We start from the raw sequence: 27,500 nt of genomic DNA on the forward strand, positions 1-27,500 counted from the left end.
TATTTATAGTGGGTTTTTAGCTAATATTTTGCTGCGGAGTTTCGATTTGAAACTATTTTTTTTTTAATTGACGTGATCATAAGCATACTTTAATTAAAAGCCAAATATAAACAAGAAAACTCATAGACAAAAAAAGCCAATCAAATGATTAAACAGCACTCAGTATTAATGCTGGAGTCTCACAGGGGTCCATCCTGGGTCACACTCTCTTCTTGATCTATATCAATGATCTTCAAAACCACATCCTTACATCATTCGTAGACATTTATGCTGACGGCACTATAATCTATGGCAGCACTTCGAAACCGTAAACGGCCAAGTTCTCTCTGACTCTCACTCCTCTGATCCTGATCACGTGGTACAATGGGGGGAAAGTGGCTGGTTACTTTTAATGCATCTAAAACCAAGCTTATATCATTACATCATCAACGCTCTATTGTCTAGCTGCCATCAATCGAAATGAATGGCTCTCGTCTTGATGAGGCTTCATGTTTTTACAATCTTCTGGGCTTTACTCCAGATCTGACATGGAGCACGTATATAAAATCCATTACCAAAGACGCTGGGAAAATGGTGGGATCCTTCTAACGCCCCAGTAGATATCTCACTCATGATGCAATTCTCTACCTATATAAAAGCCAGGTTCTACAAAGATGGAGTACTGTTTCCACATCTGGACAGGATAAGCTGCTAGAAGCAGCTTATCCTGTCTTGACAGAGTTCAAAATATACTCCGTAGCTTATTGGCGGATGTCCTTTTCTCTTCCCTGCAACCTCTTTCCCAGAGAAGAGACGTAGCAAGCCTGTCCCTGCTTTATCGTTACTTACATGGTAGATGCCCCTCTGAACTTCAATCTATATGGCTGTCAAGGGGTCAAAGTTAAACGATTAGACCTTTGAGAAATCTATCAAACTCCTCCGCCAATTTTGGTATAAACAATTGAAGTTTTAGATATACGTTACTTGGACATGGATCTAACTTTATAACGTAATTTGAGCCGAAGACAATAAATGTTAAGGGGTCATAAAAGGGGTCAAAGTTATAAAAAATTTGACCGCTTCGGTCTCTACAAAATTACTCATACAATTTCTCGTCTAAACATATGAAATTTTACATAAAGGGTATTCAGAGAAAGGGCAAGCTTTATAATCGGTTTGGGTCGAAAATTTCAGTAACTAATATATAAATGTATGTATGTATGTATGTATGTATGTATGTATGTATGTCGGCCTAAAACATTCGACAGACGCGACTGATATTTATAAGATTAAGGCCGTTTTGAATTTCGATCTTTCAGACGACAAATTTCGAAAAATTGGCTAAAAATATTTAACCTTCAACTGGGCACTTTTCTACAGGCAGGGAGGCTTTGTTCGCCGATATTTTCGAAAGTTATCCTCCCCTTTCGATTGTATAGCCTTAATTTGAAACTACGTAACTTCCTGTTTGGTGATGGTCGGAACAGCAAAGACGTAAGGTTTGCTTCCCGTTCTTTTCCTCCTTTGCGGTACGGGTTCGAGCCTGTCTTCCTGCTACAACTTATTTTTTTTTGCTCAACATACACTTCCAAACACCCGGACAACGCCGGGACCCCATGCTAGTATATATATATATATATATATATATATATATATATATATATATGTGTGTGTGTGTGTGTGTGTGTGTTGCTCTAAAACAAGCACAAATGTATTTCCATATGAGCGTGTGTAAATTTTTTTATATTTTCTTTTATTTATTTGATTATACCATTCTATTACATACTAGCAGTTCAGCCCGGCGTGGCCCGGGTGTTTGGAGGTGTTTCTTGGGCAAAAAAAAAAAACTGGTAGTAGGAAGATAAGCTCGAACCCGTACCGCTTAGGAGGAAAAGAACGGGAAAATAACATGATGGCTTTTGCTGTAACGACCATCGGCAAACAGGCGTAGGTTAAATTAAGGCTAGACAATCGAAAAGAGGGGATGACCTTCGAAATATCGCCGCAAAAAACGACCCCTCCCTGTAAAAAAGTGCCCAGTTGAGGGTGAAGAAATTGATTTTTTTAGCCAAATTTATTTATATTTGTCGTCTGATGAGTCGAGCTTTAAAACAATACTGATCTTGTAAAACTCCGTCGCCCGCGTTGAAAGTTTTAGGCAGACATGCAAACATATATATATATATATATATATATATATATATATATATATATATATATATAATATCTATATTTTCTATTTTCTATTTATGTATATATATATATATCTATATATATATATATATGATATCTATATTTTCTATTTTCTATTTATGTATATATATATATATATATATATATATATATATATATATATAATATCTATATTTTCTATTTTCTATTTATGTATATATATATATATATATATATATATATATATATATATATATATATATATATATATATATATATATATATATATTGGCAAAAGTACCCGTCGTTGACTTGGTTCAAAAACAGGCTACAGAAAATGGACTCTGATTTATGAAAGTATCATAAGGAAGGGTTGTATACTGGGTTGAATTTGAGGGTATCTAAACCAAAGCAAAACATGATGAAAGTAAAAATAAAATAGATAAACCTCATAATTTATCATACCATACCTGTTCACCCTGAAACACTTATCACAATATTCTGTGGATCTATATTAAAACAACCTTGTTAAACTTTGTGACATATTTCCACTCTATTGAGGTCAGGTGCGAGCGAACACCCCATAATTTTATTATACCATATTTCTTCAAACTGAAAGATAATTATCAAAGTATACTTACGCAGATAGATATGAAAAATCTTTATTAAAGTTTGTGCCTTATTCCATTCTATGGAGGCCAGGCGCGAACGGAGACCCCACAATTTTATTGTACCATCCCTATTTAAGTTACAACATACTTATCAAAGTATTGTTATGTACATCTATATCAAAAACACTAGTAAACGTTTTTTTTTTTAATTTTTTAATTTTTTATTCCAAACTTTGTGGACCATGGGCGAACGCAGTCCACACAATTTTAATGAACCACCGTTCTGCCAGATCAAACATACCCATTCCTGTGTCTCGATACATCTTCTATCATTATATGTGATGAGTTTTCTATAGTAGTCAACCATATAAGAGCCTATTCGTTACCAGACACCCACACATTCAGCTTTATATTACACACACACACACACACACACACACACACACACACACATATATATATATATTATTTTATATTTGTCGATATATTATATTGTATATATTTATATTTAAATATGGTTAAAAATATTTACAGAATCTTTATATAGTGACTTATCAGTATGTAAGATGCTAAACCTATACCGGTGAAGCATAACAAACCATAAATAAATACAGACATTTATAAATTTATTCGCCAGTTTTATAAGGGAACATCTTAATAAAACGGATTAAAACGAGGGTGTTTAACTGCTATTCGTACTAAAGCATTTCTATGCCTAATGCTTCTCATCAGAAATAGAGCAGAAGCGTAGGTTATGAATATAGGGGCACGCGACATCTAACGTAAGGTATCTTAATTAGGTAATGTCGAATAAACATAGACATAAAATATAGAAGAAAAAATGGAGTATTGAACATAAGGATGAATAGATGGAGTGGGTGTTATATAAGAAGTGTCTTATTTGAAGGTATGCCGCTACGATAGCGGTGAAAAAGTGTGAATTCTAAAATAAGTATACACGGAGGAATAAGTGTAGAAAATTGAGAAGTATATACACTCTCCCACTTAAAAAAAGGAAGACACACTAATACGCACGCATATTCACGAGTGGCCTAAGCATTGACAGCAATACAGATTATATCGTACAGAAGTAGAGAATGTTACCCACCTGACATCCAACTGTAATATTCTGTCGGAGGATTGCTACTATACGACCCGACACAATTGAGTGTAAAACTTACTCTACTGGACGATCTGTAACATATTAAATATCGAAGAAGCCGCAAATCTTGAGAACAGGTTTACCGGAAAGTACAGTCACAAATAAGTCATACACCATCCACTGTGACTATTAAATTTCTACAGTTACGAACCTAGAAAAACGGAGCCATAAAACCTGTATGTGATATGAAACAGAAAGAAAGAAGCTACTTTTTTACATAGGCATCACCACTTATCAAGGTCCAGAGGACACTCGAGTGTAAGAGTTAAAGAGTGTACAGTAGTTAATTGGACAATATAGTAATCTTTAGTAATCGAAATTTGGTTAAATTTTTAAATTAAATAGAACGGCTCATCAAGACGTTGTTTACATTGGACTTGAAGACAACCATAGCTAGAAAGCAGGCAAACGGAAGACAATTCCACGGACGTGCAGTTCTAAGGAAGAAACTTTGTACATGGAATCTATATTTAGGTTTAGGCACAGATACCTTAGAAATTAGTGTCCCCAATGATAAGTGGTTTAACAGGAGTTAAAGTGTGAAGATAACGAAATACTAAGGTCTTAATCTTAAGATCTCTATTATTCGAGATATTATAAGAGCAACTAGACTCATAAGAAAATTCAAAGACTACCTAGCAAATATATTCCATAAATCAAAAGCAAGATTTATTAAAACAATTGCACTTAAAGGGTCGGTTAGAATCTTTTAAAAAATCTCTCGGTTGGACTATCTAATTGGCGGGTGAATGTTTAGAATCCAGTTAGATACACTATCCCCAGCTTGAACCAACTGATAGGAAAAATTTAAAAAATCACACCTATACATTTACATACACGTAAGCGCACACGCCGCCAGCCGAAACAAACACGGGTACTGAATTAGTTCAAAACATGTATATTTTAATAAAATCTCAGACTCTTTCATTTTGTTTACTATACGAACAAATTTAATTGTCATTATTTTTTTTAATTAAAATATTATTGGTTTTTAATACCCTATATTTGATTATCCCTCCTTTTAATGACCTATATGTAATTATCCCTTCTTTTAATGCCGTATATTTGATTATATCTTCTTTTAATGCTCTATGTTTAATTATCACTTCTTTTAATGCCCTATATGTAGTTATCCCTTCTTTTAATGCCCTATGTTTAATTACCCCTTCTTTTAATGCCTTATATAAAATTATCCCTTCTTTTAATGCCCTATATTAAATTGTCCCTTCTTTTAATGCCCTGTATTTGATTATCTCTTCTTTTAATGCCCTATATTTAATTATCTCTTCTTTTAATGCACTATATTTAATCATTCCTTCTTTTAATGCCCTATATTTAATCATCGATTCTTTTAATGCTCTATATTTAATAATCGATTCTTTTAATGCTCTATATTTTATTATCCCTTCTTTTAATGCCCTCTATTTAATCATCCCTTCTTTTAATGCCCTATATTTAATCATCCCTTCTTTTTATGTTGTATATTTGATTGTCCCTTCTTTTAATGCCCTATATGTAGTTAGCCCTTCTTTTAATGCCCTATATTTAATTATCCCTTCTTTTAATGCTCTATGTTTAATTATCCCTTCTTTTAATGCCCTATATTTTATAATTCCTTCTTTTAATGCCCTATATGTATCTCCTCTTTTAATGCACTATATTTAATCATTCCTTCTTTTAATGCCCTATATTTACTTATCTCTTCTTTTAATGCTCCATGTTAAATTATCCCTTCTTTTAATGCCCTATAATTTATTATCCTTCCTTTTAATGCCCTATATTTAATTATCCTTGCTTTTACTGCCTTATATTTAATCATCCCTTCTTTTAATGCCCTATATTTAATTATCCCTTCTTTTAATGCTCCATGTTTAATTATCCCTTCTTTTAATGTCCTATATTTAATTATCCTTTCTTTTAATGTCCTATATTTTATTATCCCTTCTTTTAATGCACTATATTTTATCATCCCTTCTTTTAATGCCCTATATTTAATTATTTCTTCTTTTAATGTCCTATATTTTATTATCCTTTCTTTTAATGCCCTATATTAAATTATCCTTTCTTTTACTGCCCTATATTTAATCATCGCTTCTTTTAATGCTCTGCATTTTATTGTCCCTTCTAAAGCCAGTTATTCTTTATAACGACAAAAAGGAATAGCGACTTAGAAAACGTAACTTTAGTGAAAATCTATGTGTTGGCATTAGGTTCCGTCATCTTCTGTCGCGTCTGGGCTTGGAGATGTCAAATAAATTGTTGGGAGTCCTTGGAAAGCAAATTGTTTTCGTGCCAGCACTTTGTGTGTTTTTCAGAAAATCTAGGATTCCGTGTGCAACCGCTGCATCTCACTTTTCGGATTACAAGAAAGATTTAATTTAAACTAGAAACACGATCTTCGTGAGCTCTAGGTAAAAAAGTCCACTCTGTTCGCGACAGATATAAAGAATACCTCATTCATCCCTTGGTGACATATTTTGGACCCGCCTAATCAGAATTGCGCGTTTCATTTTTTTAAAACCAATTGATTTGGTTTAACAGGATGTGAAGGAAGAGAAAGTTCTCGATTATAATTCGATGTTTATTTCCCTTTTTTTCAGAACATAATGGCGGAATTATTACGTGAGTAATATTTTACACCTTTTAAATAAGTATTTGATAGCATTCTCGTTTGTATATGAAACAATCTGTATTAAACTCCCCGTTTAATTGTATCCAGCAAGCAAAATTAATGGTTAGATAAAGTACAGAATAGTTAACAGAAGAAAACTAATGAAGCAAATACATTATAGCCAAGGCTGTATTATTAATTTATAGGCATTTTGTTTTTTACTTTAACTACAATTCAACAGTCACCTTTAAATTGACGACTTTTATAGGTTTTAGAGCCTGAAAACGAATATCGAATCTAAATTTGGGGCAGAGAAGTAATTTTTTAGACTTTAAGAAATTTTCCGCGATGTATTACTTAATGAATTTAAGTTGGCTCCCACATTCTTAATATGGGGGGGGGTTCTAAACCGCATGTGTATTAGTTTGTTCGGTTGGTAAAAACCCCTGACCGCATAAAGTATCATATTGGGTAATAAAGGTCTTAAAATTAAGAAAACTATTATTCTGTCTCAAATTTAAATGTGATGTGCTAATGCACTTAGTGATCCGCGCTATTTTTTTAAAAATCCTATTTCCAAGTTTAATTAAAGTTTTGTGAGGTTAAAGTACAGAATAGGTACGAAACACCCTCCTCTCCCCATGTTAAGAATGGCTTTTTAAATAATGACGTTAGTATTTCAGCATGGATCAATAAGTGCATGAGTACCAAATGTGATATTCGTTTTCAGCATATCCGAGAACATGGAAAAGTCGTCAATTTAAAGGTAAGTGATTAATTGCAGTTAAAGTCTAAATTTACCGATTTCTCTGCGGTGCGTATACTTTGAAGACGTGCAGCGAAGATATTTTTGTGCGTTTTAGGAACAGCTATCGATGGACTTTGATGCGTGATGTAATCAGTTCTGAAAACTAACAAATACAACCAAATTCTAAAAGTAACTATAATATACAAATGAAATAAACGTTCTTATTTGGAAGACGACTGGGGTTTTTTGGGTTTTTTTTCACATTAAAATGTTTGAATAATTCTACTTTTTACGCAATATTTTGAGTAGCCTTATTCCTTTTCTGATCTTTTACGATACAGCTTGGTATTTTAAATTTTGAATCTGACTGTTTTCCTCTTGAATGTCATTCTCACATTTCAGCCGATGTAACTTCCGACCTTCTTCATATGTTGTCGAGCTCAGGAATTTTTCTGTCCAACTACAGAATTTCCAATGGAAGCTTTTCTTTCACGGGGCTAGCCTGCTCTCGTTCCGTCAACCATGACTGGATATAGGTCCTGATTCGTAATTGTATTTTCGGTCCACAAGGACCCGTGGCGCAGTGGTTATAATACTTGGAAAAATCAATTGTAAAAGTGACCTTCTCCTGAATGTTGAACGTTCAGTTTGGGTGACTGAAAAATAGGATTGCAGAATTACTTAGGACCTTTATCCAGTCATCGCTGAGGGAACGTGAATATGTTAACCCCGTGTAGTAAAGGATTTGTTCGACATTCCATCCTGATTCCTGAGTTCGATAAGCTACACTTTAAGAAGATTACATCGACTGAAGCGTGATAAAAATGCCAATCGAGCTGAGAACAATAATACGAATATTCCAAATAATACGAATAGTCTTATTCTTTTTGCAAAGTTTAATTTGTTTTTGTTTTCATTTTGAATACATTTCATTCACCCTTTTTAATGGAAATCGCAACTGACAAAGTATGAAGCCGCTTTATGTAAAGAATTGAATATATATATATATAATATATATATATATATATATATAATACATACACTACTTCCCTGTAAAAAAAAAACAAAAAAACTATCCCATGATAAATATATCGGTACTCCTTGGGCGTTGAGCTCCATAGCGTCAAGCATATTTTTTTTTATAGTTCCCCCGGTACTTGTATTGTGTAATCAAGCCATTTTAAAATGAAAATATGCAAAAAAGGTTATATTGTACGTACCGTTATGGAATGAAGTTCTCCGAAAAAAATTCACTTAATTTCATCAAATATTTTTTTTATAGCGCAAAAACAATTTGTTACGATACCGATCAAAAGGTTCGATTTTTAGGAAGAAAACCTAGTATTGAAGATGGGGAGGGAGTGTCGCGCTTTACATTGCGTTATCTCGTCGTGGCGTGTTACAAATTTCTATAATGGCTGACTTCAACGCGCTCTCATTAAAACGTCTTTTTCCCGCTGTAAAAAATATATATATATATATAATATACTCGATCAAATTCAATAAATAATTTTTTCGGAGCCCTTCAGTCCAAAGCGGATACATACAATATAACAATTTTTTTTTGTCGATATTTCCATTTTGTAATATTTTGATTAAGCTGTACAAGTGCCGTTCCCCCTCCATCTGCAAAACTAACGCATGCGCGGATAACATCTTTATTTCAATTATTTGCCTTAGTAATTTCTCACTTTTACAACATTTTTAATTTACATGCGCCGATGAACAAAACATTGAAGGATGCGAAAAGAGAACGTTTTGTAATAAATCTCTTTCCCACTTTTAATAATTCTAAATTTACATCATAATTTACAGACGCTGATAAACAATTTTACCATTTTCTTATTTAAAATGTAGTAAAATTCAATGAATTGAATAAATTTATGTATCTGTGTGCAAAGAAGTAAGCATTAATATATTTGTTTCTGGCTTTGTGTGTTGAATGAAACTTAGTTTCCCGTTGCTTCCCATCTTGATTCAGAGGTGCATTTTACGATTCGGCGCCTAGCCTTCCCAAATTCACACCCTTCTTGTACTTAGCAGGATAATTGTTACTTAACTTCGGTGGTCTGGCGGGAACCGGTATGTCAACGGTAATGTGATATATAAATTGGTTTGACACGCCCGTTCTCGTCAGATCCCGGAAGTTAAGCAACGTTGAGCCTGGTTAGTACCAGATAGGTGACAATTTGGAATTCTAGGCGCTGTATTTGCACTCCGCTTATCACGGCATTTGTTTCTAGTCGTCCTGAACATACGCTCCACTTGCCACTGATATTTAACAATGTCGATTCAGGAGAGGCGTGGTCGGAGATTGCGCACCTTCCTGCTGAAAAAAAAACAAAAAACAAAGTTAGGCACCCCTACGGTGGGTATCCATGGTCTGTCAAAGACTGAAGCAGCCTAGTGTGTGTGCGTGTATATATATATATATATATATATATATATATATACGTTTTATTTTCTATTACCGTATCTTTCTGTTAAGTTACATTATTGTTTCAGCTACTCTGCCGTGTTTTTGGCCGTCTGTAGCTTCCTCCTAGATACGGCAATAAAAAATAAAACGCATATTTGCTCTACAACAGTATTGAGCACTTTCTTCAGGTTTTATTAATTACCATTTCCACTATATATATATATATATATATATATATATATATATATATATATGCGGTTCAAGGAAAAGGGTTTATTCATAGAATTTGCGTTTAAAATTAGCCCCAAATAGTGGTGCAAGTTGTTTACAATGGTTGTAGCTAGATAAGTGCTGTAAATGTTTTGGAATTAGCTTAGTCGAGCAGTTGCCAATGAAATCTAGAGTAGGGATTAGACTCGCAACGTCTCTTTTTATATGAATGAGATTGTAGGTAGAAGAACGGTATATCACTTAGCTTATCCTTCAAACTCCTCGACATAATATTCACAGTTTGGAAATGTATTTTCCCTGTTTCAAAGACTATACTAATCGATCGAAGTTTAAATGTAATGTGAACAAATATATCGCTGCTTAGATCCATACAGTTTCCTGTTACATACGATCCCTAAACGTATCCCCTAAAAGCCTAAGTGACAGCATGCCTCGTTTTGGAGTGAAAAAGCTGAACAATGATATAATTGATGAACATATATAGTTGCCTTGCAAGAAGCATCGCCATATATTTCTATAAAAGAGGGATTTTTCAATTCATATTTGGAACTTTTTATCTATGGATGCCTATTCCATAAAAGCACTTGATACTCTTCTAATCATTAAGAGATCTTATGTTTTTCACCCTGGTATTGCATTCATATACTAACATTTCCTCTGCTATAGTTACATCGTTTCGCGTTTTTCAAATTTCATATTGGCTGTCTCACTTTTGCAAACATGTAACTGCCTTAGCAATATAGGGAATTTAGATAACCATGGAATAAATCTATATATATATATATATATATAAAAGTGAAAATGTGTGTGTGTGTGTGTATTTCCCTACCAAATAACTCTGTCAAATTTCGGCCTACAGACTTAAGATTTGCACAAGGAATATTGAGATTTGGGAACATCTGTTTCATAGGTTGTCAGCCAGAAATTGGGCTGTCAAATGGTTAAAGTTCAAACTTTTAATCTTTGAAAACTCTACCAAATTCCTCCGCCAATTTTAGGCCTAAACACTTGAAATTGTAAATGTAGTTTACTTCGACATTGATAAAACATAATTTGATTTGAGTCTCAAATATTAAACGTTAAGGTGTCAAAATTCGGGTCAAATTTAAAAAAAATGACCTCTGCGGTCTCTACCTAATTACTAAGCCATTTTCTGGTCTAAACTGGCTTAAATTTTACATAAAGAGTATTCAGAGATATGGCAAGCTTCTTAATCAGTTTGGGACGAAAATCTGAGCTGTCAAAGTTCCAAAGATTTGACCTTTGCGAATTCTAGCAAACTACTCAGCCAATTTCGAGTCTAAACATTTGAAATTTATACATAACGGGTATTCAGGTATGCGGCAAGCATTTTAGTCAATTTGGGGGCGAAAATTTCGCTGACAAAAAGTCAGTTGAAAGAGTTGCCCGTTGCAGATTATACGCAATTTCTCCACCAATTTTGGGTCTAAACACTTGAGATTTTAGATGTAGGTCAGTTGGACGTGGGTAAAACTTATTTTGATTTGAGACCCAAATAATAAATGTTAAAAGATCAAAAGTGGGGTCAAATGTAAGAAAAATGATTTCTGCGGTCTCTACGAAATTACTCAGACAAATTCTGGTCTAAACATTTGAAATCTTACCTGAAGTGTATTCACACCTAGGGCAAGTTATGAACAGTATAAAGGCCCGAGCAAAGCCGAGCTGAACATTTAGTATCAATTAAAATAGATATGTGTATATATATATATATATATATATATATATATGTGTGTGTATTAAGGCAGCATGTTTTCATTTAGACACATTTTTGAACAGCAAAAGTGGTTTTTGTTTGAAGGGAAATAGAAAACAGAAATAATTTTAAAATTCGATATTAAATCAGAAAATATTATGGCCTTTACTTTTTGTGTTTATTCTATTTGCAGGTCACTAATCCGTACAATACTTCGACAATTGACACAATTACTTTGTTTCTTGGCTGACATATTTAAAAAAAAAAAAGGGAACATATTTTATACCTTATGAGTTTCTATCTTTGAACAAAATTAGTCCACGTTTATAATGAAAGTTGGGCCAGTGTAGATAGTAATATTTAATGCTACTAATGATGTGTTTTAGGTTGATTTGGAATCTGCGGAAAATTTTATCACTTTGAGTGTCATTTTCACAACATTTCGGTCGATATAACCTCCGACTTTCTTCAGATATATCTTTTTTTTTTTACACAGTGGTCACCACTTATAAAGGATGTGAAGCCACTCAGGGATAAGGGTTTTTGCAAGTACATTACGTAAGTGTGGAGATTTTAAGTGTTTACTTAAGGGGGCGGTTCATTAGGAATTTGTTAACGTTGGACTTGAACACATCCAAGTTGTAGTCAGGTGGAAAGCAGGCAGACGGAACAGTTCCACAGGCTAAGAAAGAAGCTTTGTTCATGGAATCCACGTTTTGATTTAGACACAGATAAAGGGTGGGGGAAATTTTTTCACAGTGGATTGAGGTTGGACTATCTTGTCTTATTTGGGAATGGAACGAACGGGACACTTTATTTACTTCACGGGTGTAACATACTGTCAGTCCGTTGTTTTAAATTTATTTCACAATACTTTGTACGATACCAAACAAAGTCCATCACCTAAAAAATGTCTATTCAAAGAGGAATGCTGGTGTTGGCTATATACACATAATCTAAGCAAATATTACACTCACTAAACATACGGAATAATTATATTGAGCGGAAAAGATTTTTTATTTATTTTTACAGTTAGTTAATGCAGTGTTGCGCAGTCGGATGGTAAAAGCTTGACTGCGACTTCTAATCCTAGACTTACTAAGATGACGACTCTGACTCACTTCCACTACGACTCCCGACTTGGAAAATTATTCTGCAGATCCATATACCAACCTCCCAGACCTATTCAGCAAGCATTTTATAAATACTTTCATGTATATATTTTTACGTTTAACATTCACTTGTATAATAAATATACTCACATATACACGCAACAAGCTGTATGGAATAAGTTAAGATAACAAAGAGATAAAAAAAAAATTACTCTGAATTTTTTTTTTATATCAGTTCAAAAGGGAATACAATATGTAAGGATAGGGAAAACTCTTTCGGCCATGCCCTCTCGAAGCTAAACGCTGCTCATCAGGGCAGTGGAGTAAATATACATTATACAGAGAAAAAAAAATATTACCTTTATGGTAACAGGATCAAAGGAAAAACAGGAAAAAGCTATAGAGGGTCATAATATCATGGGTTGCTTCTTATTGATTTAGGCAAGATTTTTCGGATGAGATTGTAAGTCCAGATCGATCCGGACTAATCCAATTGCCAAATTCCGTTTGATTCAGAAACTGGGTAATTTCGGATTATAATCCTATTTTTATCCGATCTAATCCAGTGATCCAACTCAAATACAGAATTTTCATTGAGCCTGTATGACCAAAACAAAAACAGCTGTCAAGGTAGGAAATATCCTGATGAAGCAGAAGCATTGCAATAGACTGACAAAACTAGAAGCAAAACCATACAGAAATTGCTAAATTGTGCAACTGTTCAAACTAAACAGGAATAATTATGTAAAGAAAAAAAAAATTGGACTGAAGGAGTCGGAATTTTTTCCGACCCTGACTCCTACGACGCTTAGAAATCAGAACCCGGCAACCTTTATTTCACGTTTGCTTTAATTTTTACTCGTCTCGCATCGATGCTTTTTTTTCTACTTCCCTTTGCAAAACTTAATTATGTTCTGAAAAACAAAAAACAACAGCCTACCTTTTCCCCGTTTTCTTTCTTCCCATTTCTATCTCCACCATACCTTGACTGGTTTTCTAGCTTAAAATGTACAAAACATTAATACTGTACCCCCTTTTATATCATTTCCCATTGTAAAACTCATGTTCTCAGGGCCGGAAAAAAAAGATAAAATCTGTCTATCTATAAAAGTGAACGTGTCTATATACATTTTCCTACGCAATAACTCTGTCAATTTTAAGTCTACAGGCTCGACATTTGATATACAGGTTACTGATATTTGGGAAAATCTTTGCGGTCTGGTTTTGGCCAGAAATCTGGCGACTAAGAGGTCAAAGTTCAACGATTTGATCTTTGAGAACTCTACCAAACTCCTCCGACAATTTTGGGTCTACACACTTGGAATTTTAGATATAGGTTTGTTGGACATGGATCTAGCTTAATAACGTGGGTTGAGCACAAAACAAATTTTAAGGGATCATAATAGGGGTCAAAGTTTAAAAAAAATGACCGCTTTTTTTTGTTTTTTTTGCTCAACATATATACCAAATACCCGGGCAATGCCGGAAACCCATGCTAGTCCACTATAAAACAACCAAACAAAACCAAACACTATAAACTAGCGATATAAGATACAAAAAGTTTGAAGAATATAAACCTTCTACACAATAACTGGATGCAACATGAATACTATTTCCAAAATTACTGGATTCGGCTTTATATAACACGAAAATAGTTGATATGCCGTAAAACAAATAAACCAAACTCTGCAAATAAATATAAAGAACCAGAAGCTTAAAAACTGTCTCCAAAATAACTGGATTCAGCATTAAATAACTTGAAAAAAGGTTGATATGCAGCAAAGCCAAATCAAAATCTATAAGTACGTATTTTAAGATATAGAGAACTTGAAGAATAAAAACTGTTTCCAAAATAACTGGTTCCAATAAATTTCATGTTGAGACCTGAAAGTATAAACATTTGAATTTTTTCAAAAGTTTTTTTTTAAACAGCTTTCATTAAAAAAAAGAAAAGAAGACTGATCCCTTAAACTATTAGTTTCCAAATATTTGACTTTGCTCGTTTTATTCAAAAAAATTCCCCTCAATAATGAGCTTTGGAATATTGTCAGCGGAAAAAAATAGTATTTTATTAATTCTAGTCGCCACTTGGAAAAATAACTCGCGACGTAAAGAACTGGTTTACGGTAGTTCATCCAATAGGGTTGATATGCCGTAAAACTGTTTCCAACATAACTGAATTCAGCATTTAATAACTTGAATAGGGTTGATATGCCGTACAATTAAACAACCAATCAAATTTTCTATGAATTTGTTGCCAATTTAGATAGCAAAGAAACTCAAATATTCTTATAAAATAAGATACGCATCAAGTGCGCTTGAAACCAAATGACAACGTAATATTAGGAAAATAAACACATATTTACTTGTTTGAATGTATCACAAATATATTTCGAAGGTATACTCCATCTTCAGTGTGTTGTTAGTGTTTTTCTTCTTCCTTGCCATGTTGTAAATTTGGAGAAAGATGTCTGTATAGAGCCGCGCGTTGTATCTGGCGGTTGTATTTTGAATTGTTTGAACTGTGCGCAAGTAACGCGAGAATAACGTCAAGAATGAGAGTTCAATCTAAAAACGTTGTTTTAATTTGAATAAAATAAAATACGCATCAAGTGCGCTTGAAACTAACGCGCACTTGATGCGTATTTTATTTTATTCAAATTAAAACAACGTTTCTATATTGAACTCTCATTCTTGACAAATATTCTTTTTATACGCATACTTATAATAATTTTTTTCTTTCCAGATACGACTTTACTTGTATTCCTTCCCCTGCTTGTTGTTTCCGAACTTGCAGGCGATGACGTGTTGCTGAATATCGCAACAAGCTGTCCTGAGAAACATGGAAATATCAACACTGTCGGCCAATTATGGATTACCACCGACTTTCCCGCTGTGGTCACTTTAACTTGCGCAAACGGTAATAAAACGAAGAAGAATCACGCAGAGGTTTTCGTAAAATTCTTTATTGCACTCGCCTCAGAGCAACTTATTGAAAAAGAAAACGTCTGTCTCTTGCAAAAGGTTCGTATAATTTAACATTTTTTACGAGGAATTTTTAACCCCGTATACTTCTAAATTCTTGTATATATTTAATATTAACCTGGGTGCGATGCGTTGCCCGGGTGTTTGGAGGTGTGTTGAGCGAAAAAAAAGTGATAGTAGGCAGGCAGGCTCGAACCCGTACCGCAAAGCAGAAAAAGAACGTGAAAAAAATGTGGCGTCCTTGCTGTTCTACCCATTGCCAAACCGGAAGTGATACAGTATTAAATTAAAGCTAGTCAATCGAAAAGAGGGGATTACTTTCGAAAATATCGGCGAAAAAACTGACCCCTCCCTGTAGAAAAGTTCCCAGCTGAGGGTGAAGAATTAATGTTTTTAGCCAATTCTTAGATACTTGTCGTCTGAAGGGTCGAGCTTCAACACGATACTTATCTAGTGAAAATCTGTCGCTTTGTGGAAAGTTTTAGGCGGACATACAAACATGCATACGTTTCAACAGAGATGTAAAATTTATATATAGATAATTAATAATATGGATGAGATTTTATGAGTTGCTTTTGGCCATTACCTCGAATATGTGTAAATAAACTGTTTTCGTTATCTCTGTTAGAGCGTGTCTTGCCTGGCACAATTTAATCGGGAAGGTCATTATTTATGAATATCAGGAAAAATAAATATCCAAGGATCGATTCCATAGGCACATCAGGCTACATTTCACGGAAAATTCATTTCATGTTCCTAATTATAAACTAGCATAGTTTCATGAATGGATGAGAAAACTCCAACCCGCGGGGCAAATCCGGCCCTCGATTGAATTTTGTGTGGCCTACTACTTTACTAAGGGCACGATATAAAGTTTTTTTTTTTAAATACGTTTGTAATGTTTTGATTAATTTATTTATTTTTCCATATTCCTAGAGTAAAATAACTTGTTTTGTTTAAATATAACCGCTATATTGAATACATTTTTTTCAAATGCAGAGAAATTCTATTTGAATATTGAATAACATGGTTTTCCTCCATGACCCTGTAGCCATAGCTGTTTGGCCTTCTTATTATAATCAGCATAGCTTTTTAGCCTTTGCACTCCATGGGTTGCTGATTCCATCTTAAAAATTCAGAATCCTTCGCTATTAATTTGCAAACGACATACTGCACACACAGAAAGATGATTTTTAAACGCTGGCGTTATTGAAAAGTTAGTGGCCGTTGTTTTTTTACACTATAAATTAAACAGTCTATTATTTTTGCTTGTATATTACATAATACATTGATTTTAACGCCAAAGCGGAGTTAAAGCAATCTATTTTTGACTGCTAAAATTTTTAACGCTATTTATAATATTTACCCATTCATTTTTCGTGCTTTATAATCGCTTATATTAAACATTTGTCTAAATCTGTTATGCCACGCTAAAAGTAAAATTATTTGGTTAAGGTGATTTTGTAACCTTTATTCCTGATAAGGTTCAAGTGACTCTGTTGAGAGAGGGTCTGATTGAATACCTCAAGTTTTCGTTTCCGGTCATGATATCCCTTTTATTTGTTTTGAATTTTCTACGAAAATGGGTGCCCGGCGTTGCCCAGGTGTGTGTAGGTGCGCGTTGAGCAAGAAAGAGTTATAGTAGGCAATCAGGCTAGAATCTGTGACGCAAAGCCGGTAAAGAAAGTAGATGCGGTGTCGAAATTTAAGGCACACATACAAACATACATACATTAAAGCAGACAGGTGAGATTTATATTATAGACTAGCCTGGGTACCCGGCGTTTCCCGTGTTTGGAAGTGTGTGTTAAGCAAAAAAAAAAAGTGGTGGCGAACAGGCTCGAACCGATAAGACGAATAAGGAAAAGAACGTGAAAAAAAACGTGACGTTTTTGCTGTTGCGCACATCGCCAACTGCCTGCTCTACAAGTATTTCAATGTTGAATGCTCTGACGAACTGCAAGCACTTGTGCCCCCACCGCGTAAATACCCTCGATAAACCCGAAAAGCAGCTAAATCCCACCCCTACACGGTAGAGATCCCTAGAGGTAAGAGAGCTTTCTACTCCAGTAGTTTCTTCCCCGGAACCGCTAGACTTGGGAATTCCCTTCCGGGTCTTGCTTCTCCAACTGTCTTGACATGCAGAAGTTCAAGTGTAACGTGAACCGACATCTTGCTACTCACCTCCCTACATAGTATCCCAGTAGCTATATGTCTCTGCTAGTAGCCCCCTACATCAAAGTGGCAATGTGCTTTGTTTGGGGTGAAAATGTAATAAAATTAGTGACGTAGGTTAAGTTAAGATTAGTTCGAAAATATCTGCGAAAAAAGCGACCCATCCCTGTAGAAAAATGCCGAGTTGAGGGTGAAGGCATTAATATTTCTAATTTTTCGATATTTGTTGTCCGGAGGGTCGAGCTTCAAAACGGTTCCGATCTTTTCCGAGCTTTCTGCTTTCCAGCTGACTACAATATGGCTGTCTTCAAGTCAAACGTAAGCAAGTTTTTCATGAGCCGTTCCATATAAGTTAACAAATTTACCGAATCTCCATTACTAACGGTTACTATATTCTCCAATTTCTACTGTACACTCGTTAACCCTTATCCTCGAGTGCCTTCTTGGCCTTGATAAGTGCTTATGCCTATGTAAAAAAAAAATCTCGTGAAAATCCGTCGTCTCTGTCTAAAGTTTTAGTCAGCCATACACACATACATACATACATACATACATACGTACGTTTGAGCAGACAGATGAGAGTTACATTATAGATAAAAGCCAATTCACATTTTAGCTTATAGAAAAAATTGAAAAATTATGTACCGTTGACTTAGAATGAGTGTGTTGTACTATATTGATGGTTACATTTGTGTTCATTTTTGCATTAAATACTAATTCATAATAATCTATGTTATCCTGTGCTGTGTCTCGGACAAATAGCATAATACTTAGTTCGCTTCACCTTATCATAACAAAGGTTCATACTAAATTTAAGCTAGATCGCACAGTAGTTTCCCGGAAAACTTCTAGAGTAAATCTGATAGTATAGTACTGATCTGATAGTATTAATTCCTATTATTCGATAAGTACATCGAACGGATACCATAACACATAGTACACTGTACCTTTATATGAAATAGCATAATGTTTAAACGCTTCTCGATTTTTATTATTTATCAGGATTGATATAATGCCTGATTTTAAATTCTAAAGCTATGTTATTATTGTTAAAGTTATGTTTGAAGTTTTAATCAGAAAAGAAAGTTCAATTAGTTTAACCTTATTAATTTTGGAGTTTAGGGTTTGTTATTCGTATTGTGTTTTTCAATCAACGGTTCTCAAGTTGAGTGATTATTAAAAGGTTTCGGTATATGTAATCTCTGATCTTCAAGTGTAGCTTATCGAACTCTGGAATATTTTTGTGAAACTCGGGAAATCGGACGATATTTCAAACACAACCGTTTATTTACTTCCCGGGAGTAGCATGATAGTTTGACAGGTTATCTCGATATTCCATAAAAATCTTTTCCATAGTATGTGAAAGATTGTTTCGCAAATCTGCCCCACTATGATGCGATAGAGCTCCCAAGCAACCTGCGACTGGACTTATGGTCGGCTACACTGAGAATTAAACCTTTAACCTTCAGGAGAAGGTCACTTTTGCAATTGATTTTTCCAAGTATTCTGACCATTGCGCCACGGGTCATTGCGGAGAGCATACTACCCATACCTACACTTGGTCTCTGTGCGACACATAGATATTTGAATGTTCCATTAAAGTTCTCCGCTGGTACGACCAGATCAAGCTGTCTGAAGGTATTGGTTTACCAAGAAAAATGAAACTGACATTGCTTTTTGTTTTTGCAAACTTAATTAGGTTCTACAAAAGCAAAAGCAACAACCAACATTTTCACCTTTCTCCTCCTATCTCCCCAACTCCCTGACTTGTTTCCTAACTTAAAATGAACCAAACATAAATATTGTAACCCTTTTCTCTCTTCCATTGCAAAACCGATTGATGTCCTGCAGAGCACGGAACAAAAAACAATAAAATCCACTACAAACAACCAATGCAAGAGAGTTGTATGCTTAGTCCGTCAAGACAAAAGTAGCCGAGAGCGGCTTGGTTCCCACCAGTTTTGTCAAATAGCAAACAGAATCCGTAACAGAAGCGTGTGTTCCATCCCTTATTGCCACACAAATTCCAGTGGAGATCACTGACCATTACCAACGAGAAATCAATAGTAAACAGCATCAGACAAAGCAAAACTCCTTCCCAAGAACTTTGCAGCTAATTCTACCCTTTGCAACGAAGGCTGCCAACCCCCAATATTTCCTCCTGTATCAGAAAACACGCTATGTGATATACATATATCTGTACGTGATGTTGCCAAGCTAATCAAGAACCTTCATTCCAGTAAAGCAACTGGCCCTGACGATATTCCAATTATAGTATTCAAAAAACTTCAACCAGAACTAGCGCCCATACTTACAAAACTGTTTAAGCGTTGTCTTACAGAAAAATTGCTTCCCATCACCCTGGAAAATCCCATCAGTATGCCCTGTATTTAAGAATGCAGGTGATCGCTCATCTCCCTCTCAGTACAGGCCAATAAGTCTCCTGTGCGTCATGAGTAAGTTGCTGGAATCTGTGTTAAATACAGACGTAACCAACCATCTCAGCAAAACTAACCTTCTTAGTGACACACAATATGGTATCCGTTCTGCTAGATCTACAGCAGATGTGCTTACAGTTATATCTCATAGGATTAGCGAATCTCTCGACGGAGGGAACTTTTCTAGGGTAATTGCTCTTGAGATATCTAAGGCCTTTGGTAGGGTATGGCATAAAGGTTTACTTCACAAAATATATGGTATAGCTGGAAATGAATAATAAATTACCACAGACCCTGCACTACTCTTGACATCTTGGGCTATTTGGCGAATAGTAATGCGCCGATCTTCGAAAATGGCAGCCCCAACTTGACGGATAGATGCCCCATCAATGGCAGTAGGGGGCCGACCAGGTCTGGGAGCTGTTTCCACAGACTTTCGGCCATGTTTGAATTCACGATGCCAGCGTTTTACAAGGTCATATGATGGGGCATTATCACCATAAGTTTCTTTCATTTCATCAAAAGTCTCCTGTGGTGTGCGTCCTTTCAAATACAAAAACTGGCTCACTGCTCGACATTCAACAGACTCCATTTCAGACCTGACTCAGTTCAAACACCCATAAAACAGAAACCACAATTAGTTCAGAGCTGTAATTTGCTACAAAACCCGTAGAGATATAAATCATTGCACATGCAAAATTTCATGGATCAGACAACTGAAAGTAGGTCAGGGGCATTACTTATTGCACATCCCTTGTAACTTCCTGAGAAGTTGCACCATTCCTCGCAAAAACCAGTTTGGGTTAGCCCTACCGAGGAGATTTTATTTAGGGCGAGCATGCTGTTTGATTTTGGACATGTAATCGGTTTACTCGTAGCAAAATATCGCCATGTTGTAAGTTCTCTGATATATATATATATATATATATATATATATATATATATATATATATATATATATATAAAATGCATGTAGATGGCTAAAATGCTCCCTATCTTGGGTTGAGCATATTGGGAAGTGCTATACAAACTACCATTAGCGTATTAAGCGACGCTCTTTGTGTAAACAAATCGAGCGGAGGCATTTGGACGATGTCAAATATCGTTAATTCGCACAGCAGCAGCCGTATAGCGTAATGGTAAGAAGCCTTGATTGTCATTTTGGCAATCGGGTTCTTATCCTGGCTTGAGGTAGTTGTCTGTCTCGCCGCACTGATGATCTGTGATACAGCGAAACAGTACGGTATTTAGATGACACATATATGGAGTAAATAATATAAATTTGTGTATGTGTGCGTGTATCACAAGTTTGTTATTAAATACAGGAGTGTCCGTTGTAAATACAACAACCTAATATATATGTGTGTGTGTGTGTATTATTGTAAAAGTGCACTTAACAGCTACTCTAACCGGAAGTGTTTAAAGAAAACTCATATAAATCTACATCTCTATGTATATAGAGAAAGTGGGTAAGATATATGTGTGTGGCTGTGTGTGTAGGACGACAAGAGAATATCAAATGACAGCTAAAGAGTGAACTTGTACAAATCGGTTTTCGATTGGAGAATTTTCTCCTGTCATTCCTTACATCGTAACTAATATTTTCCTCGTGAATTATGATTTCACTTTTTATTTCTGACGATTTGATCGAATTAACCCCCGAGACGATGTATCAAAAATGTTTGCCATCATCCGATGTAATGGAGGCGCGAGAGGTTGTTCTCTGCCAACAAAATTCGATTTGACTTCCACCGATCGCTTTACTCCTAACGAACGTTTTGCTCAAAATCACGATAAATTAGGTTTGTCTGTAAGTGATGGCCAGAAAACTTCAACTTGCTTTCGTTTATTTACGTTCAAATTTATTCCATCGTAACATAGCTGTACTAGTGGACATATAACGCTATTGCCCCATCGCATGCAATATTCTTTCATGATATAAACTAGTGCATTTGCTACTAGTGCCCATATTGATGTGATAAAGCCAATATTCAGTACAGCATGAGTTAATATTGCCTCTACCTCTAGTCTATTCCTCTTAGACAGTGTTAAATAGGTTCCGCATTACCAATAATGATCCACTCTCTTCCGCCGACGCATTGCTGCATTCTTGGGCCCGTTTTAAGATGAACTCTCACTACTTGTGTTCCCTCGACAGCCATGCATTCGAAACATCTGTCCAGCAAAAAAATTAACTGTTTCGATCCCTAAATACTGGGAATCCTTTTAACTTAATAGTTTCTTTTAAACTGTTAGGATTTGGAATTTCCGCCCTGTTTCCGGTCTTTCTGGATGATTTCACACTCCTCTTCCTATACATTCCCAAATAGTAGCTGAGAACTATTGGGGGGGTAAAAGATATATATATACGCACACGCATATTCTCTACAAGAACGTTAATGCCATCCTCTTAAAAATATGTTCTTCCATCCCCCCATCATAATAATTAAAGTGTAGTTTACAATTTTGAATATTGTTGCAGTGCCAACTAGGTGGATCGAACGACATTAAGATTAGATGGAAGAGTCCGATATGTACCTACCAAAATTAGAAATGGGGCATACCAAGCAAGGGACGTTCTTGCTAACACATACGGATCTTCAATCACTGAACATCACTATATATATATATATATATATATATATATATATATATATATATATATATATATAGCAGCAGTCTATCTTATTTCGACGATGACGCAGAGGGGAGTATACTTAACACCTGTGGCGTAAATGTAAGGTCAGTCCAGTCTCTCTCTTAAAAGACTTACTACAACTCGCACATATGTAGGCCGTCCCACAAGGTGGACCTGACTACAGCTCGCTCAATTGTTTGTTCATCCACAACTGCCCATTTCTTGATTTTATTTATTGCGGACTATTATCTTCATCTTTTTAGTTGTGTTCACAACTATTTCTCTGGCCTTCATCATGTGCTAACCGCGACGGACTAGGAACTTCGACTCTACTTACTGCATCCACAGCAATTACTGCTTTCCGTAGTTGTTGTTGTCGTCTCACCATGTTTTGGCCAAGTAAGCCTCTGGCCTGTTTTCGAGAAGATTGAAACCGCTATCTTCAGACAATTCTCACGCGGAACGGTACAGATTCAACGTCTCTATCAACTGCGCCACGAGATCCGAATGTGGGAGATAGGCTGCAGGGAAGAGAAAAGGGCATCCCCCACTAAGCTACGAAGTCTCTTTTGTACTCATTCAAGGCAGTATTTTCTTAAGCAGATGTGGCAGCAGTAATCCATCCTTGGACGTACTTGGCTTTTATACAGGTAGAGAATTGTATCAGTAGTGAGATATCTTCTAGAGCGGTAGAGGATCCCACCAGCGTACTTGGCAACATAACTGTTGCACGTGTTCCATTTCAGATCCAGAGTAACGGTCAAACCCAGAAGCTTGTAAGAACATGGAGCCTCACCAAGACGAGAGCCATCCATTCCAATTGATGCCAGATCAGGATAAGAGTTGATTATGTAAAGAGAGAAGTGTGGTTTTGGATGCATTAAAAGTGACCAGCTATATATATATATATATATATATATATATATATATATATAATTCATTTCATGGCGGACCATTATCTCCATCTTTCTTTCGTTGTTTCACGAAGTTCAAGCCAACTATTCCTATGACTTTCGTCAGGAGGTAACGAAGGCCAGAAAAATAGTTGGCCAAAACGTTGTGAAACAAAGAAAAATAAATATAATAGTCCGCAACAAAGTGAACATTAATAATATGTATATATATGCATGCATAATAATATAATATGCATATATAATGCATGCATCATATATAAATTAATATGAAGCTGAATGTCTGTGTCGCGAATTGGCTCCTATATGGTTGACTATTTAAAAAAAAAAACTGATTACATATAAGGATAGATGTATCGAGACACATGAATGGGTATGTTTGATCTGTCAGAACAGCGGTTCATAAAAATTGTGGGGTCTGCGTTCCCGCCTTGTCTACAGAGTATGGAAATAAAAAAAAAATTAAAATAAAAAAAAACGTTTACAAGTGTTTTAGATATAGATGTACATAAGAATATTTCATAAGTATGTGTTAACTTAAAAAAGGATGGTATAATAAAATAGTGTGATCTGCGTTCGCGCCTGGCCTCCATAGAATGGAAATAGGCACACACTTTAATAAATACTTTTCATATCTATCTGCGTAAGTATACTTTGATAATTATGTTTCAGTTTGAAGAAATATAGTATAATGAAATTATGGGGTGTTCGTTTGCGCATGACCGCCAGAGAATGAAAATATGTCACAAAGTTTAACAAGTTTTTTAATATAGATCCACAGAATATTGTGATAAGTGTTTCAGTGTGAACAAGTATAGTATAATAAATCATGGGGATTATATATTTTATTTTTACTTTCATAATATTTTGCTTTTGTTTGATAACCCCAAATTAGAAGCAATATCTTTGTAACCCTTCCTTTTTATAACATATCATACTTTAATAAAGAAGAGCCCGTTTTGTAGGCTGTTTTTGAACCCAGTCAACGACGGTTAGTTTTGCATATATAATATATACAAGATAATAGATATAATATAAAAATATAATATACTATATATATATATATATATATATATATATATATATATAATATTATATATAAAATTAGATATATTATATATATTATATATATAATATATATTATTCATATTATATATTATATTATATATATATATATATAACATAAACAATATAATATTCTCCATATAATATATATAATAAATAATATATATATAATATATATATAATATAATATATATATATATATATATATATATATATATATATATAAGTAATGTGATTTATAATTTAAAAGTTTTAAAATTTTTAAAATTTAAAAATCAAAATTTAATTAAATTAAAAATCAGTTTCATAAGAAGGAACAACAACAAAGTCAATTATCTGTACGATCGTTTCGGAAATCCGTGCTTTTTATTTGTGGTATACATGAAGTCACGTAGAATAATTATACATAGTTTTTTTGGTAAGCACGGTCTCCTCATCAGCAAATTTAGGAGGATTTCTATTGAATTGAAAAGACACCAAAAATAAACCTAGCATTAAAAGTAAGGCAGATGAATCTGAAAAATTGAAGTAAAAGGTTTGGATATAAAATTTATAAGAAAATTAATAAGGAAATTGGTATAGGTTAGAGATAGAAATGAGTAGAAAAAAAATATATATTTTTGAATTTACATAATAAATTTGATTTAAAAATATATATATATATATATATATATAATTACCTTTTGGTTTTCCTTTTTTTGAAATCAGGAACTGTATTTAAAGTAGTCATTTAGATGTTTGCTATAGCTTTTTATTTTATTGAATGATGAATTTTAAAAGGGCGACGCTCGTGCAGTAAATTGTTTCCGTTAGCGTATTTTGATTTAGAGACGCTACAGTTAATATCTATAGAGAGAGAGTTTTTTTTTTTTTTTTTTTTTTTTTTTTTTTTTTTTTTTTTTGCAAGTTTTTAAGGGGAGATAATTGTCATGGCTTTATTTATTATTTGATTTACGAGTCTAAGGGCGGTAATTGGTTTAACTTAATTTATTAAAAAAAAAAAAAAAAAAAATCTATTTTTACTAATGAGTAATTTTTAATGATTTAAGGTGGTTTATATTTATTAAATTTAAACCAACGTTTATGATTACACGATAGAAGCTCGTGTCTTGAATTTACTAGTTTGGTTGTGCTTTTTATATCTTCATATTTTAAAATTTTTACGGTTTCTTTTGTACATAATGTACAAAATTTATCTCCTGGTTTATATGATTTGCAAGTCTCAATTATTTGCCATTTTAAGTTGAAAGAAATATTGCTATTTTTTAGTTGCCAAATATAGTTGGATAGAGTAGTTTGGTTTGATAGAGAGTTATTTTTAAAAGAATGTTTGTGCGTTGAAATTCTATGTTTTATTGGGCCAGATGTGGAACCAATATATATTACCTCTTGATTATTATGATTATTTTCCGTTAGGTCTATTGTTGGATTATAATGTGGTGGGTTGGTTAATAATTGATCGGTAGATTGATTTAAGTTGGTGTTATTATTTAATTCGGTAGTTGAGTTATGGCTGTTGATAGGTTCTTGTATATTTGGAGTTTTTGATACTGTGCAGCTATAGATAACATTTTTAATTTTACATGAGCCTTGTAGGGGACATTTATTTTTTCTTCTACAGTTACAGTCCGATGTATTTTGTATAGTTGCATTTTGTAGTTTATTAATTTTATTATTATTAGAGCTAATTATTTTCTGATGAAGGTTAGGCATAGTAGAGTAAGAGACTTTAATTGTGTTCTTATTGAAAATCTTATTATATCTATGGGGGGCTTTAAAGTTCTTATCTAATATTTAAAAAAATTCTCTAGCTATGTTTGTTTCTAGGTTTTTGGAATACGGGGGGTTGAACCATAGGATCTCCTTGTGTCTATTCTTACGTTTGCGGGTTTTAGTTTGTTGTTTATTTATATTATTATCTAATATTTGTAGTTTGGTTTTATCTTTTTTTGTCTCCTGGTTATTTTTCTTAACTCGTATACGGGAAGACATTGCCATATTATATGTTATTACGCTCTTAATAGGTTTATTTTTAATGCAGTTTATGTTTCTATCATTTTCATTTATGAATTTAATTTGTGAATTATATCCAGAGTTTTTAAGGGCTTCATTATAGTATTTTTCATTTTTGGTAAATATTGATTTAGTAGAAGACAGTCTAGAAATTCTTAGAGCGATATTGGGAACTATTGATTTTAATATTGATTTAGGGTGGTTTGATTGATTGTGGACATATAGAAGTGATTGGTTAGGTTTATGGTATGGTTCAAAGGTAGAATTTTCAAGATTTAAGGTTATGTCTAAGAAATTAACAATTTTTTTATTAGGGTCGATTTTTATACTAAGTCCATAATTTTTAAATAATTTATGTAGAGCTTTAATTGCATTTTCATAATTTTTATTAGTAGAATTCGTTATGAAAAGTGCATCATCTCTATATAGCCCTCCTTCAAGTTTGAATTGTTTATGGAGTATACAATGTATTTCATTTAAAAGGAAAAGGCCAACTAGATCAGTGACCTGAGT

The 27,500-nt window shown here is 34.1% G+C and overlaps 1 protein-coding gene across 3 annotated transcripts in view; it reads left to right on the forward strand.

The window, feature by feature from the left end:
• Window positions 1–27,500, forward strand: part of LOC145263938 (vitelline envelope sperm lysin receptor-like) — a 135,195-nt gene that overhangs the window by 33,888 nt on the left and 73,807 nt on the right. Inside the window, exons 2-3 of one of the 3 annotated variants that reach the window (XM_080121011.1) lie at window positions 6,525–6,546; window positions 15,509–15,786. In XM_080121011.1, the coding sequence (XP_079977137.1) occupies window positions 6,531–6,546; window positions 15,509–15,786 (294 nt within the window). In that variant the 5' untranslated portion in view covers window positions 6,525–6,530. Of the gene's footprint in view, window positions 1–6,410; window positions 6,547–15,508; window positions 15,787–27,500 lie in introns of those variants that run through there. The other 2 variants (XM_080121012.1, XM_080121010.1) reach the window with 2 other exon arrangements.

Source organism: Euprymna scolopes, chromosome 39, assembly GCF_053919585.1.
Source record: "Euprymna scolopes isolate OS-2025 chromosome 39, ASM5391958v1, whole genome shotgun sequence".
Lineage (NCBI taxonomy): Eukaryota > Metazoa > Mollusca > Cephalopoda > Sepiida > Sepiolidae > Euprymna > Euprymna scolopes.